At 36.2% G+C, this 17,398-nt stretch overlaps 1 protein-coding gene across 2 annotated transcripts in view; it reads left to right on the forward strand.

Moving 5' to 3' along the window:
• Positions 1-17,398, forward strand: part of CDH7 (cadherin 7, type 2) — a 138,762-nt gene that overhangs the window by 58,365 nt on the left and 62,999 nt on the right. For both annotated transcript variants that reach the window (XM_011944072.1, XM_011944071.1), the window contains exons 3-4: positions 6,389-6,683; positions 11,607-11,726. In XM_011944072.1, coding sequence (XP_011799462.1) covers positions 6,389-6,683; positions 11,607-11,726 — 415 coding nt within the window. The remainder of the gene's footprint in view (positions 1-6,388; positions 6,684-11,606; positions 11,727-17,398) is intronic.

Here is a 17,398-nt window from a genome sequence, read left to right on the forward strand (position 1 = left end):
TTGGTACCAGTACCATGCTGTTTTGGTTACTGTTTATAATTGTAAACTTGTAAAATTTTAATAGACTTACCCTGCATGGGTTCTAATAATCTGGAATACACTTTTAAATTTTAAAAATCAGGAATCTATAATAAGTAAATCAGTGGTAAAATTTACTTTTAATACTTTATTAATATTTAACACAAATCACTCTCAGATTGATTAACTTACTGCTCTGAAAAACACATTTTTTACTTTGCTAGCATTACTTCATTTTTTTTGACACAAATGCAATGGCACCAGTATGTGTTTTACTTATATTACAATGTATTTTTTCTTATTCCAACGTTCAATATAAAGAAACATTTAATACAAAACTGCAATTATTGTCATCCTTATTGTAAATAAGTCAGTGAGCATCACAGAGGCTTTAGTTTCTGGTTTCATTTGTTATTGTTAAAGCTTTCACAATACATATTATCTCTTTCATAAAATTTCACCTTATGTTTGTAGATGGTCTTTCCGTGGCATGAAAATTTAGTATTTTTTTCAAAGGCAAAGACATCAAAAAGTGCAACTCTAACATTACAATAATTTACCTTTATGAATCCTGGTCCACTGTATCATCTCAAGTACTGGTCACAATTATGCAAGTTCAAATGTGAATATATTTGTCTCCATTTTACAGGGCTAAGCTTTAGGTAGTAAAGACAAGATCATCAGTAAGATCAAATAAGAAGCAGAATTTAAGAAGTACTAGAGGAAAGAAAAGTTGATTAATAAACTGAATTGACTTTTTTTTTTTTACCTTCATCTCCTAAATAGAGGATGTTTTCCATTTTCAGACTTTTATTTAAGCAGATGGATTGAAAGTGGTAGACCGGGTAGTTCATATCGTGTGTAATCTGGTTATATAGATGTAAAAAGATCACCAGAACATCAGTGCGTTGCTCTTTTAGTTTTGGTCTCTACAATCTGAAATTTAAAAATAAGGTGGATAAAAATTTAATGAAGGTGGGCCGGGCGCGGTGGCTCAAGCCTGTAATCCCAGCACTTTGGGAGGCCGAGAGGGGCGGATCACGAGGTCAGGAGATCGAGACCATCCTGGCTAACACGATGAAACCCCGTCTCTACTAAAAAATACAAAAAAAAACTAGCCGCCCGGAGGCGGGCGCCTGTAGTCCCAGCTACTCCGGAGGCTGAAGCAGGAGAATAGGGTAAACCCAGGAGGCGGAGCTTGCAGTGAGCTGAGATCCGGCCACTGCACTCCAGCCTGGGCGACAGAGCAAGACTCTGTCTCAAAAAAACAAAACAACAAAACAAAACAAAACAAAATTAATGAAGGTAATGGATATTCTGGCACCCAAGGACATGCAAGTAGGTTTCAACCCTCCGTTAACACACGTACATGTGTGTGTATCAGTGTATTTATGAGAGAGAGAAAAAAAGGGAGAGAGAACTACTGTATAAAAGCTGAGGAAACAGGAATAAGAAAGATTCCTGTTTCTACCAGGGCTCTGTCTCCTGGGGAACAAAAACATGTAAGTGTGAAAGTACAAAATCATACACTAAGTGTTACCATGAGCAACAAAGCAAGGCATCTGAACTCCATCTGAGTGGTTCAGAGGATTATGGAGAACAAACCAGAGATACAGGATGTTTTTTCTTTTGTTTTGTTTTTCTTTAAAAAGCTATTAAAACTTAAAAGGGCAGAAATTGAAATAAAACAAATACTGCTATTTTACAAAGTGAATTATAAATTTACCAAATTTAATACAGCAGACTTTATTAAGGATGTAGAACATAGTGATAAAAAGAACTTAGTTCTTAAGGAGTTTATAAATTAAAGTTGAATATAAAAATAACTAGATTTTCAGTATAAAGCAGAATTAAATGAATTCTATCATAGAAATTGAAATAAGAAATTATGGGAAATAAACAGGACAGTTGTAAAACTTCAGAAAAAGGGAACTTGCATCGAGCTGAATTGGATGTCTGTGAGTGGGTGCGTTGGGAAGAATGGGAAATGCTTCCTATACTCAGGCAGAGAGAACTAGTCCAACACGCTTGGACCATAGACTACAGTGTGAGATGTGGTGGAAAAACAAGGCCAGGGAGATAGAATGGAATCAGATTGGGACTCATGCCTAGAATTTTCGGTTAAATCCATAGACCATGGGAAGCAATGAAATATATTTGGTGAGCATGCTGAAAAGGCCAAAGAAGGAGGATCAAGAGTCAGCCCAGTAAATGTTCCATACACTTTGAAATAACTTCAAAAGAGTTGAATTCTCAGCACAGATATACTTTCCACAGGCTCTAAAATGAGCATAAACATAGCAATAAATGCTTTCTGGAATAATCAGCCATAATTGGCTGGACCATCGGGAAGCTCCATGCCACGCTCAGGGGCTGATCTATCATGAAAGTCCTTCAGAGCTAACATTGTTGTGCAAATATGATATATTATGATATCTCAGTGTCATCTTTCAGCACTTATCAGTAAAGATACTCCTGTGGACAAAAACATATTTAATGAGGGGTGTGATATAATTTAATGTATGTTTTAGAGGAAATAATTTGATTGTGACAGCCTAGACAATGTGAGTTATTAAATTAAAAAATAATTGAGGTGTTTTGCAATAGCCCAAGTGAAAGGTTTGATGATTCTGAACTAGGATTATAGTTCAGAATGAATGAAAAAGGGCTCGGATACAATAGACTCGTGGTGGGGGGTGCTCTATCAAGCAGGGCCTGATGGAACATTAATGGATTATTCACAGATATATTTTAGGATACATGTAAAATGTGATTTGCATTCATGGTCTATGTAGTTTATGAGAGTCTGATATTTCTTACATATTGCTGACATAATGCTGACATAATGACACAGGATTTACATAATCGTACCTCCTCCTCAGCTTATCTTTTGCCTTATCATGAGCTACATTCAACTAAGGTTCTATGCCTCTCACTTTTTGTGCTCATTTGAAAAAAAAAATCTGTAAATAGTTACTTTGAAGTTAAAACAAATGCTTTGAAAATGATTTAGGAACCCAGGCAGTAAAGGTAAATTTTGTCTGCTTATTAATATTTTTTTATTATTGTTTAGGCTAATCTCAGGTTCACATTTGCAAGGGTATTTGTGAGTAGAATAGACTTAGGTGATTCGCTGTTCTGCCCCCAGATAGAGCACAAATACTTGTCTTTGGTTGCACTGTTTATTTTGCTTATGTACTTATTTACCATTTTATAGGATCATAGCCTGTTTTTTTCTTGGTCAAAGGATTTCACAGTGGAGAGTAACATTTCTCTGTTCGGGTTGTTATAGTTATTCTCAAAGGTGTCTATGCATGTGTCCATGCGTGTGGGTGTGTCCGAGTGTACACGTGCCTGCGTAGACACTTGTCAACTTAAGAACGTGATTTGCTATTTCTACATCTGAGAACATGTCTCTTCTTTGCTGAGCATTCTTTTTCATCAAGGAGAGAGGAGTTTTTTTACTAAGAGTGTGGATTTCACTCCACCTATTAGGATTAGTAAAATGCACAAAGTCTCACAGATTAAATGTCTGAATGCCTCAGATAATTATGTACCCATTTTAACAATTCAAAGTTGGTCACCTTTAACCACAGATGCTTACAGTAACATTGCAAAGACACTGAATATAGGCTCCAAGCAATTTTCTGCTTGTGAATTTTGGCAGTGGTTAGAAGCCTAGTGATGGTACCAGCTGGGAGAAAATTGTCAGTGACGGGAAGAATAGTAAAGTTTAGGGCTCTTGAAACAGGACGTGTGGGGGACCGGGGGTGGTGGGGCATGGGTAGGGCATGGGTAGGTAGTAGAAGAGGAAGAATTTGGTTGTTGAATGATTGGAGAATCAAGCAGTATGAAACTTTTAAGTTCTGATGCTGTCAGTAATGGAGAACAACTGACAACCCCATAATGTTTAATAAAATGCAGCGTCAGAGCTCTGGTTGAAGTTCACAGTCAGGACTTACTGTGTGATTTTTCTTGAAAATAAATTTGTTTTGTTTCTCATACTTGAAATACCACAGGGACATTGTAGCGCCATGCCACGAAAACAGTGATCAGCTGGTAGGAATTAGGTAAATGAATCATAAGGGTTGGTTCTGTGAATGAAAATCATTCATGTGATTTCAGTGTAAAAAAGCTTTGATTAAAGACATGACTCATGTATAATTGATATTTCTTGTGGTCTTCTGGATGTTCTTCTAACATTGCACACCACTGTCAGCAGTAACGTGTAGATAAGTTGCTACCAGCTGCCACCCCATAGGAGCACAGATGAGGGTGAGAGAGCATTAGGAGAGCAGCATTAAACATTTAAGCGGCCCAGGGACTGGAAGCTTGTTTTAAAAACAACTTATTTTCATCCATCATCTGCATTTGTCTTGGGAGTCAAGTTTTTTGCTATGTGCTACTGAGTGTGGTGGAGTTTATTGTTATGTAATGGCAAGAAGAGACCCTGCTGGTAAGTCATAAAATGTGCAGATGGAAACCACTCCAAGCACTGAGCTTCTTGAAGATTTGGGGGGTGATCAGGTGGGGTTGGTTGCATATTCCCTTCTTTCCTCACATTCCCCTTTGCATCAACTCTTGAAGACCCTAGCACACAGCACAACAGTCCCTATCCTGGAGGCTGGATCTCATTATAGGGAGTGGGGATGTGGGCTTTAGACCAGCCTGCCAGTTTTCATAATCCTGGGTCTGCCAGAGAGTTGGCTGGGCCACTTCAGGCAAGGTTCTTAGCCTTTCTCTACCTCAGTTTCCTCATTTATTAGTAGGATTAAGGGAAAATGTGAATATTGAATGAGTTACTATGTAAATAATGTTTTACCCATGTAACAAACCTTCACATGTACCTCCGAACCTAAAATAAAAGTATTGTTTTGTTAAAAAAAAAAAAATGTTAAGCATAGTGACTGACATCTAGGAAGTTCTTAATAATTAAAACTATAATAATTCTCATATTTCACCCTTTGTATTATAAATTAGAGGGAGTTACATATATAATCATAACCCTAAAAATGACATAAGAAAGTTAAATAATTCACAATAGTTGAAGAACACACCTTTTCCGTACACTGAATAAACGTGTGGCTTAGGATCCACTAGATAATTCACAATGAAAAAAATTAAATTATAACTCGTGCCAGAAATTTACTTTTTGTATTATTTAGTCCCATTGAAACCAAAAGATAAATCAGGTATTCAAGTACTTGGAAGCAGAGGATAAACACAGCTGTTACATTGCAGTAAAACAATCATTTACAGAATTTCAAGGTACAAAAAGCTATGTCCTCAACAGCTGCCAGGGAAGGATGAAAATGTACTGTCCATACTTTCCTTGGTGTTTTGATTTTTCATATTTTATATCTCTTTAGCACCTTGTCTTTTAAAAAATGCAAACGTAGTTCTGAAGGGCAGTGAAAAGCTTTATTATTTGGTAAATTGGGTTTTACATTCATATTAACCAAAGCCCAGAATGATGGCAGTTATAGGGGGTGAAAGATTGTTGAAATGACGGATTGAGTAGCGCATTTCTCAGGTTATGAAGTTCAGGGAAATGTATAATTACGTCTGAGTTTCCTGAGGTTCCTCTGTTCAGCATAATGTTCTGACATACAGCAGGGACAGCTCCAGATGTGAAACGCAAATCAGGAGGGACTGCTGTGCTGCTGATGCTGTGCTTAATCATGCAAGTCGAATGCAGTTCTTGGTATTTCAAGAAAGGGTTTAGCTGACGTCTCATGCGTGTATTGATTTAAAATTCCTACTTGAGAGAGCTGTGTCATTTTTTTTCAGCTCTAATTTTTGAAATACAGAACAGGATTTGGAGACAGATTTAGAGACTGGACATCCAGCTATACTCGTTAATCACAGAAAGGAGTGTGAGTGGGGACAGGGCAGGAAGGAGGGAGAGAAGGGCACCCTTAAATAATATGGGGGTTTCTAAGCATATTAAATGGTATGTTGGAACTAGATTTACAAATGTCCTATAGAAAGTTTCTTTGCTTGGAGTAGATCAAGTCAACCAATTATACATGTTTACTGAATGCCTGCTCTGTTCAAAGAAGATGGCTAAAACTGGCAAGGACAGATCAAATAAAAAATAACACTACAATCGGTTCCCAACTTTGGGACTGATATAAAATACCTTTGGAAATGTGACTGTTTACAGGAAGAAATGAAATTGTCTTGCTCACAAGTACAAGCTGACACATTTCTCATAGCCTTTCTGTTGTGCACAATAAGCGTTCAGCTTGTCTTTCCAAGAACAATAAAATTTCCTGTACTCTTACCTGACATAAGAATTATTTTTACATATCTCCGTATCGCTGACTCTCTTGTAAGTTAATCTCATCTCACATGAATTTTTCACCAGCTTCACTCTGATGTTGATAAAGGAGATGGTTCCATCAAATACATCTTGTCAGGCGAAGGGGCAAGTTCCATTTTCATTATTGATGAGAACACTGGGGATATTCATGCCACCAAGAGACTGGATCGTGAGGAGCAGGCCTACTACACGCTCCGAGCTCAAGCGCTGGACAGGCTCACCAACAAACCCGTGGAGCCCGAGTCGGAGTTTGTCATCAAAATTCAGGATATCAACGACAATGAACCCAAATTTTTGGATGGCCCATACACGGCAGGAGTTCCAGAAATGTCTCCTGTGGGTAAGTAAAGAACAATCTGCTTTGTAGCCTGTGGCTGATTTGGGGATTTTTTTATTTCAAATTAAATCATCCTTAAGTACTGAATATATATATATTATATTAGTATGTGTATATATATACATACTATATATGTATATATATTAGTATGTGCATAGCAATTATCAGTTAGGGTGAGGGAAACATTTGAGAGATGTTGGTGGCCAATATCCATTAACTTAACTTATTAATTTGTTTGTATGGAAAATTAGGAAATTGTTTTTATACAGCTATTTCAATGTTTTCAGGAAATTACTTTGATCTTACATTTTTTCAACTTGATATTTATTTATATTTTTAAATGATTACAGTGATGCCTCAGAAGTTAACAAACAGAATTCTTCCAGACACAGGCCAGTGATGATCTTTTACTTTTCTTTCCATGCTATTAAGATATTGATTCATTGTTCTAAACGTCTCTCTATGGCCAGTGTATCAAGAAGGACATTGATGGCTAGCCAGGCTAATATTTGGATTGGCTGATCTATTTAATTGTAATGAGTATGATTGAACCTACAAATGGCCATCCACATGCCACCACTGATTATTTTAAAATTTTAAGTTCAGGGATACATGGGCAGATGTGCAGGTTAGATAGGTAAACGTGTGCCATGGTGGTTTGCTGCACAGATAATCCCATCACCTAAGTATTAAGCCCAGCATCCCTAAATTACTCTTCCTGATGCTCTCCCTCCTCCCCCAACCCTTCAGCAGGCCCCAGTGTGTGTTGCTCCCTGCCATGTGTCCATGCCACCATTAATTTAAAAAAAATTATCCAAAAACTTAAATGAATGAAAATTTATAGTGAATTTATAGCAATGGTAAGAAGATACCCATTTGGAGGTATATATTTAAAAAAATGAAGGCTTTTTTGTTCAAAGGCCTTTTATCATTGCACCATTACTAGAAAGATAGCAAGTAAAGTACTTCTAGTGTGTACTTTATGTATGTCGAATAATAGAAATTCTCTTTTAAATTTCATTTATTCAAGTACTTTTGGAATAGTTTACAGCCAGTATGTAATTTAAGTGTAGGCAATCTTACAAAAAAAATAAAAAGTTACAAGACTGAGTGAGAGATCAGTTGATTTATATATTAATTTCCTGCTGTTTTTAATATTGAAATAGGAAGTTTATTTAAAATAATAACGGAACTTGTATTTTAACACATGGGCATTTTAACCAATGTGATTTATTTTTTTTTAAAGGTCATTTCATTCATCCAATCATACAGTCAACATACCTATGACCCTGAGGAGTGGGGTTGCAAAGATGTGTATAATGTGTGCTCTTAAAGGGATCACAGTCTAGTGGCCCTAAATTTCTGTTCCTATTAGAAGAGAGAGGGGAAATTATTTGGGGCACCACCATGCTTCTAGCTGCTAGACAAATGCCAAATGACAAGGAGCCAGAAGAATCAATGCTTGTGGCCAAGAAGAATTTGAACCACATTGGCATGATCTTACTATAATTAGCACATATGTAAGCATTGCTAGCATTTCTGTGACCAAACAGGTGTGTTCACTCTTCCTCACTACCATCCACACCTTCCAAGTGCTTTCTGCTGTTCCTACTTACCAACAAGAGCAGCAGCAACAGTAACTGTTACAAGATTTTGGAGGTTTTAGAAAAAAGAAAGGGCACATCTTCCTCCCCAAATTAGTAATGTTTGGTCAATCAGGAATTTTTGAGATGTGTTTGAGCAATTTAATTCAACTTCATACTCCTAGTTCTCATGGACATTTTGGTTGTTCTTCATTGGCTTGCCAGTGTTTTCATTTCCCACGTAAAATATAGATATACAAATTGTATATAGGTATATGTGAACTTTTTGTTTTAGAAGCTAATAGTGGCCGGGCACAGTGGCTCATGCCTGAAATCCCAGCACTTTGGGAGGCAGAGACGGGCGGATCACGAGGTCAGGGGATCGAAACCATCCTGGCTAACACGGTGAAACCCCGTCTCTACTAAAAATACAAAAAATTAGCTGGGCGTGGTGGCGGGCGCCTGTAGTCCCAGCTACTCGGGAGGCTGAGGCAGGAGAATGGTGTGAACCTGGGAAGCGGAGATTGCAGTGAGCTGAGATCTCGCCACTGCACTCCTGCCTGGGAGGCAGAGCAAGACTCTATCTCAAAAAAAAAAAAAGAAAGAAAAATCTAGTAGTGCACTGTCGTTTTGATTTTGATGGCACTCTGACATGGAACAGCATGACTATTATGCATACTTAATGTATGTTATAAGTTAAATAACTTATGTTATTTAAGTGTGCATAACAGTCATTAATAGTCATGCTGTTTCATGTCACAATACTTTTTTTCTTTTCTTTATTTTTTCTTTTCTTTTTCTTTCTTTTTTTTTTTTGACAGAGTCTCGCTGTATTTACAGATTGGAGTGTAGTGGCATGATCTTGACTCACTGCAACTTCCGCCTCCCGGGTTCAAGAGATTCTCTTGCCTCCTAAGTAGCTGGGACTACAGGCGTGCACCACCATGCCCAGCTAATTTTTGTATTTTTAGTAGAAATGGGGTTTCACCATGTTGGCCAGGATGATCTCGATCTCTTGACCTCGTGATCTGCCCTACTCAGTCTCCCAAAGTGCTGGGATTACAGGCGTGAGCCACTGCACCAGGCCCATGTCACAGTGTTTAAATAATGTATATTTAAGTTATTTACTTGGCTGATTCAAATGGGTTCAGAACTTTCTTAGAAAATTATTTTCAGATGTCTTCAGGGTTTATCTGACACTGACTCAGACAATTAAGTTAATATAAAAATTGGGACCTAGAACATGGAATACCTAAACTACATAATATATGTTGTATGGACTTACAGTTTATCAAACACTACAGTTAATCAAAGTGCTTAAGTCTAACCAAGTATAATAACCATCAAATAGTATGATATAGGCCATGCAAGTTTTCAGTGTTTAATAGCCAGGGATCTTTTTTTTATTAGATGTTAACTAATCCTAAAATTTTAAACACACTAGTAAGCCTCTAAGATATTTTATTTATTGCCAGAAGAACATAGACAGGCATGGAAAGTTTAAATTTATTTCTGAATATGTGTGTGTGTTATCTGGTTTGTGTGTCTATATGTGTTAAATGAGATCATGAACTTTTCAGGAAAAAAAAGTATTATTGTTCACAGCCAAACTTACTGAAGTTTAGTTTTTATTATTTGGTTTAAAATTGTTTTCTTTCTTTTAAAATGAAGTAGCAAAATCATACTTAGGCATATTACCAAAATAAATATTGTAAAGCTGATACATATAGAGGAAAGAGAGAACATCAATGTAATTTATTATAACATTTAAAATATTCAAAATTTAATTCTTAAAAAAGATTTTAAAATACACATTATTTACCACTGTGGCCCCACCAGACATCTGCAGGGCACAATCATCTAAGTCCATAAAATAAAAAACTTCAGGCTGGGTGTGGTGACTCACACCTGGAATCCCAGCACTTTGGGAGGCCGAGGCAGGCGGCTCACCTGAAGTCGGGGGTTCGAGACCAGCCTGACCAACATGGAGAAACCCCATCTCTATTAAAAATACAAAATTTAGCTGGGCGTGGTGGCGCATGTCTGTAATCCCAGCTACTCAGGAGGCTGAGGCAGCAGAATTACTTGAACCCGGGAGGCGGAGGTTACGGTGAGCCAAGATTGTGTCATTGCACTCCAACCTGGGCAGAAGAGCGAAACTCCATCTCAAAATATAATGAAATAAATAAAAACTTTGGGATTTAAAGAATAATGTTGTACACTTAACTTTCATAATTTCCACATAATTTTAAAGAAAATGGAATTGGCAATGAAATATATATAGAAAATAAAGTGGATATATAGCAAAATGGACACTAATGACTTGCTTAAGGCATTTTGAAAGAGATATTTACATAGAAGTCAATCTAAAAATATGTAAGCTTTAAAATGTCATATTCAGGAAATTATTTGAAACAAACTAGGACCTTAAAGAATACATAAAGAAAGGGGCCTGTTCCATATTTAAAAGACAGGATATTTACTAAATGATAATATATAACTAAATATATAAACTAAGCAAACATGAGTCTTTCTGATATTTTAAAGATTACATTCCAAATGGAAAAAAATAACAGCTGAGAAGAAATGCTTTCCATATTGAATGTGTGAATACATAGCAAATGAAGAAAGAATACAACATTTCATATGTAATATCGTATGTTGTACATCATATGTAACAACCAAAAAACTATCGATGCAATTTTTCAAGTTGCCATGGCTTTCCTCTTTTACAAGAGGTTTGGTTTAAATTTTCATTTCCTGTTTTGTTTTTAAATCAATTGGCAGAGAAAATGTTAAAAAATCCCAAGGAGATAGGGTAACCACCTAATATCCAGTTAGGTGCATCAGATATTCTTTGTCAGTTAATGACATTTTGGTTTCTATCTGGATCATCTTAACTATGACATTTTTGTACCTGCAATGATTCAAGTGTCCAAGATGCTGTTGTCATTGCTGTTTTCTAGACAGTGATTGAGTCTTACAGAAGCTGCTCTTGATGAAAATATATTACCTGAGCCCAATGGATGAGACACCTAAAGTGTCAGTCCCATCCGATTCGGAGTATATCCCAGCCTAATGGGCATCATCGATGGTATTTTTTTTTTTTTTTTGCCAGAATATTTTCTTATCCCTTAAATATTTCAAGGGCTTTGTTAATATTTATCATTTTTTTGGAGCTGGTTTATTTTAAAATAATACTGTGTCAATTTTTTATGTGCCTTGAAAAAGATAAATGAAAAATTTCAAATATGCTTAATGTGGAATCAGTAACATTTTTAAGTTATTTTGTTTTGTGGTATTTGGGAGTTTTTAATTCAGTGGCTTTGGGATTGGCATCTAGGGACCTCAGTGGTACAAGTGACAGCGACAGATGCTGATGATCCTACGTATGGCAACAGTGCCAGAGTGGTCTACAGTATTCTGCAAGGACAGCCATACTTCTCAGTGGAGCCAAAGACAGGTAAAAATTGAAATGTGACATTCTTGTAGAGTTACTTGTAGAGTTATAATTTGTTTCTTACAATTAATATTATTATTTCTAAATATAGTTGACACTAATAACAACTATTTTATTCTGCTTCTTTCAATATGTCTACTTTGGTAAGCATCATATTATTGAGGATTTATCACCATTTAAAATATTTTCTTTTATTCATCAGTATCTTAAAATTAAAAATAATGCTATATATTCAAAAGTATTTCAGTTTCTATCTCCTGAATGCTTAAGAAAATTTTGATACTTTACCTCAGAGTTTTACTTGTGTTTAGTTTTGTGTTTTCATTCACATAGGAAATTATACGTGGTAATCTTTACATCTCAAGCAGAAACCTCTCTGCCATGTAATATAATAGGTAGTAGTTTCAGTTTATTCTTCCAGATGTTATTTTTCTCAGGGAAATTAGTTTACACATAACAGTTAGGGTGATGATCTGCCAAATCAAAAGCTAAACTAAATATATCTATTTTTTAATTTTGGGGAACAATTTTTACTGGGTTGAAAAGTGGTATGGATAGAATATGTAGTTGGTTTGTTCTGTTCTGCTTTTAGGCTGAAACTGTTTACATTAAGACTATAACATGGGACATTGTTATCTTGGTTATTAATTGATATTTTAATGAATTCAGTTTTTCTGATCCTGTGTGTGTAGGGAAGGGTGGGTGGGTGTGAATATTAGTGGATGTGTGTCACTGATTTTTTTAATCACTGTGAAAATCCACATTTTCTCTTTTGAAAAATAATTTTGCCTTTATCATGGAGTTGGAATTATTCAAATATATAAATTTATGATTATGAATATTCATCAGTACCTGTAATCCTAAATGAATATTTTAATGCCATTGATCCTGTTTTTCATATTTACAAAAAGAGCAATATTCATTTATTCTCATGAACACCTTTTGGGAATGACCATTGTAATGTGCATGAACAGAGAAGTAAATTCAATCTTAGCTCATTCATTAGAGCTTTCATAGACATGGAATGCGTATTTTATACCAGTGTAGAGATAGGGCTTGGAAACCACATGGAAAGTCTAATAAGGAAGAAACAGTCATGATTAAGCAAGTATTAAAGGAGAAGTAAATGAAAGTATTTGATTTATGGTATGAATCCTGTGAATGTGAAAGCGTGCTTCTGTTTGACTGAATGACAGATCTGAGAAACCTAAATTCAAACACCCACCTCTTCCCTTCTATGCCTACTCTTGACAACCTAAAAAGACATTGACAAGTTCCTGACAATTTGCTCACAATCATACGCTCCTGCCTTATATAACTTGTCCAAAAATAGCGTGTATTAAGCTCAAGGATTAAATATTTTGCTGCTACTAATGATTGGCTTGTGATTTTGGCTTTGCTGCAGAATAACAGGATTTCCATGTAACACTATGGAGATAAAGCCTTACCAGTTGATCAACTAGACAATGGTATATGTCATAGGATTACATTATTAATACTTCAAACCTGATTCTAATTTCCGAGTTGAAAGGATTGTGTGTTTCAAGAGAAGAGGAAAGTTTAGTTTAGTTTTTCTTTTTTAATACTGTAATTGCGGTAATCACTGGAACTTCTTTTTACATGGTCATTAATGCAGAGATATTCTGGGCATCTTTGTCCTCTCTGCTAATTTATAATATGTAGAGTACATTTCTTGTGAGAAAAAATAAGTTACATGTTTTTCTGACAGAAATGGAAAGTTTTCAGACCTAAAGGGCATGGGGAATTGTAAATCAAGGTTCACTTAGTCTTGTTAGTCTTCCTTTCCTGATGTCTGTCTGATTCATTTATATGTGAGAAATAACATTATTTCCCCTTCAAATCTGAGGGATTTGGGGTCAGCAAGTAAAATATTGACAGGAAAAATGTTGAAATTATGCTAAATAAAAATTATGTAACCATAGGCACAAGCCATCACTGTTAGGTGCATTCCTATAAATTTCTTCTTCTCAATTTCTAAGAAAATAACATGACTAAAATCTCAGAGCACAAATTTTCATCTATAGCACTATTTACAGGCTGAATGACCAGAGGGAAACTGTGTTTTCTGCGTCAATTTCTCCTTCCCCAAGCTAGAATGTGAGTAGTTGCAAAACCCAGTGTTGACAGTTGACTTTAACAAGCAAGGTAGCATGACACTGGAAACAAGGTAAAGCACATTCCCTTCAAACTTCTCAACACCTATCTTCATAATGTCCACAAACTTACTAGGGGATTACGGACATTACATTTATTCCATTAAACATACTTAGGATCATTCTAAGGTGTATCTATTTATTTTGTAACCTGCAAGCAAACAGATACCTTTTATGGGTCTATGTGATATATGGGAGGACTGGCTACCTAATTCGTAACTTAAAATGAACATGCAGGTCCTTTATTCTTAAATGATTAAGGATTTGAAGACATCAGCAGCAGAGCTTTAAACTAAGTACAGGGTGAGAATGATGGTACAGCTCACCTGGCCATGAAGCAAGTCGTGGAAAATGAATTGAGTGTTAAACATCATTTGTCATTTAGGACTTCTTTTTTAGACATAAGAAGTATGATTACATGGTGGCTGCATTATGTGTTGCATGCATACCTATTACATCATAATTTTATGTAAAGGGTATTGCCGTAACAAGTGACCCCTTCCAACTACACCCTTCACACACTCCCAGTTCTCATTCTATGCAAGAGTGCTGTCTCTTTTGAAAGCTTGCTGAGAACATCCCCCACAGGTTGCAAAAAGAGTCCCTTCCTCAATGACTCTTCATTTTCTTCCAGCACTGGATTCTTTGATGTTCCAGAAGCTTCCAACTTTACTACTTCACTGTTGTTGGCTCTTCTCCATCTTTTTATAGCTCTTTCATATCTACACTCCAGATAGACAAGTCAAATAATATAGAACTTAGGCACAAAATTTAGAAAGAAATAGAAACTCATTAGCAGATTTTTATCTTAAGTGTAAAACAAAATGAGCATCCAAAAACTTTTGTGATTTTGTTTTATAAATAGGTTCCTCCTCCCAAGAGTTTTCTCAGCTAATCGGTAACATAGTTTCTGCATAGCCAGGGCTGTGCATTTCTTTCATATTTGATTTACTGATAAATGTCTGTAATAAAAGTGCCATACTTGATTTTATTGCCTATTATATGAAATTCATTTATAATTTGTATTCCAGTATTTAAACGATTATCATCAAAGGATATTTTTAAAAATAGAAAGCAAGCTTGAAACATTTGTGCTCATTTCAGTTTCTAAGTTCCTTTGAAATTTAACTTTCAAGCATCATGAATTTTTTTTTTTAATTTGAAACTGCTTTGTTCAGGATCTGTTTCTTCTTGCCTCAGCGTCTACATTTGCAAGAAAGAGTGTTGCTTGACCCCAATCTGTATTCGTCTCTGTAATTCTACAAATATGTAACACAAGACTTCACAATGTATTGCACTCATGATATTTTTAAAATATAAAGTGGTACATTTATCTTCACAATGCAATTCAAGTCTCAAAGATGCACATACTTAAGGATGTTTATACATCCCATTCTCCATTTGATTTCTAATTTACTTTTAGTTAACTTTGTATGCTGTAAGGATTTGAGGTTTTTTTTTTTTTTTTTTTTTTTTTCGCCCAGGCTGGAGTGCAGTGGCGTGATCTCAGCTCACTGCAAGCTCCGCCTCCCGGGTTCACGCCATTCTCCTGCCTCAGCCTCCCGAGTAGCTGGGACTACAGGCGCCCGCCACCTCGCCCGGCTAGTTTTTCATATTTTTTAGTAGAGACGGGGTTTCACCGTGTTAGCCAGGATGGTTTCGATCTCTGACCTCGTGATCCGCCCGTCTCGGCCTCCCAAAGTGCTGGGATTACAGGCTTGAGGTTTCTCTTTTTTAATTTCAATAGTTATCAATATATTACAGAATGAGTTGAGTTTATTATAATTGGTGAATTGCTCCAACAGGAGCTGTCCAAGGGAAAGAAGGTGGCAGTTAGGACTCAGAATAAATTTACAGAAGTGATCATTGTTATCCAGTCAGAATGTACATGGGGGAGATAGCATAACAGCTGATCACATTGCATTAAAATATTCAATTGTCTTCATTAGCAAAACATCATATTGGATTTTTTTTCCTGAATATGTACTATATTTCTAAACATCATGTAACATAGCACTCATTGATATAATGTAAAAAGCGTCACTGAGATATTTTAAATACTAAGAATACATATTGACAGAAACTGATTACATAAATACATATTCAGTTCATTACCAGTTATATCTATTATTCTCATTCACTAGGGAATAATCACACAAAAATAATTATCTTTAAAGGAGTTACCAAGAGAGCTAACATGATATCCAATTAGTTATGTTAGAACAAAAGCAAAGCAAACAGCCAAACTACATGTATTTGAAATGAGTTTTTGCTGTTGTGTGATTCTCCTGTCCATATCTCAATGGTGCTGCCTTCATTGGCTGCTCCAAAATTTTGGTGATGGCCATACCAAATGGCTTTGGTTCATTCATGGTCCTTATGAAGTAGGAGACCAGCAGGACTTACTTTCTGGTCACAACCTTGTTGACCAAAACAGGATTTGGTTCAGACAGGATAAAGTGAAGAAACTGGCAGGAACCAGCAGATGTCAACATAAGCAGTCCCTAGCTGCCCTCATTGCTCATTGGCATAAGACACTCCCACCAGTGCCATGACAGTTTATAAACACTATGGCAACAACTTGAAAGTTACCACTCATCTCTGTTGCAATGACCTGGAAATTACTTCCCTCTTTCCTAGAAATTTCTAAATAATCTACCCCTCAATTTGCATTGACCCACTCCTTAATTTGCATATAATTGAAATTGGGTTTACATAAGTATAAATAACTTTGCCAGGAGACCATAGATTGCAGAGTTTGGGCACACTGACTATGAGTTAGCACTGCTCCACAAACAGCAGTACCATTTAATAAAAGTTATCCAAAACCCACTGGATTACCCTTGAATTCTTTCTTGGGCAAAGCCAAGAACCTCCTGGGCTAAGTCCCAATTTGGGGGCTTGACTGTTTGGTATCACTTACCTCTTGATATATATTATTAAGTACATAAAAACCATAAGGAAACCAATTTCTTTAATGTCCAATTGTATGGTTTTAGAATTCTTGGAATAGCTACAAACAATAAAGGCTGTAATGGAGAGAGCAGGAGGCATGAAGGGCTTTGGGAGTTGGAAGTGCAGATGACCCAGATCCTGGTTACTGTGAGAAGGTACTTCCTCAGTTAACAAGATCCCTAAGGAAGCCGGTTTTGCAATATTGAGATTCCCCTTGGAATGGTAGTCCAGTCAAAGTGATATCCAAAAACGTTTATTTAGTTTTAGTGAGAACAATCCTAAAGGGTTGAGCCCTCACAGTGTGAATCTCCCCAGCCCCTGGTTATTAATCCTTGGGTTCATGTGGTTGTCTAGACTCCTGAGGGTAATTTGAAGCCTAAGTATGCAGAACCCGTGTTCCATTCCTTCCCTAAAGTGCGGAAGATTTCAGTAATGGCTATCATCTGTTACATGAGGTACATATACCAAATTTTTAAAAAGATTCAATAGTAGCTGAATATGCATTAAAAAAATCATCTGAGGCTGATAGGATATTGGATCATCAGA

This window comes from Colobus angolensis, unplaced genomic scaffold, assembly GCF_000951035.1.
Source record: "Colobus angolensis palliatus isolate OR3802 unplaced genomic scaffold, Cang.pa_1.0 Scaffold225, whole genome shotgun sequence".
Taxonomy (NCBI): domain Eukaryota; kingdom Metazoa; phylum Chordata; class Mammalia; order Primates; family Cercopithecidae; genus Colobus; species Colobus angolensis.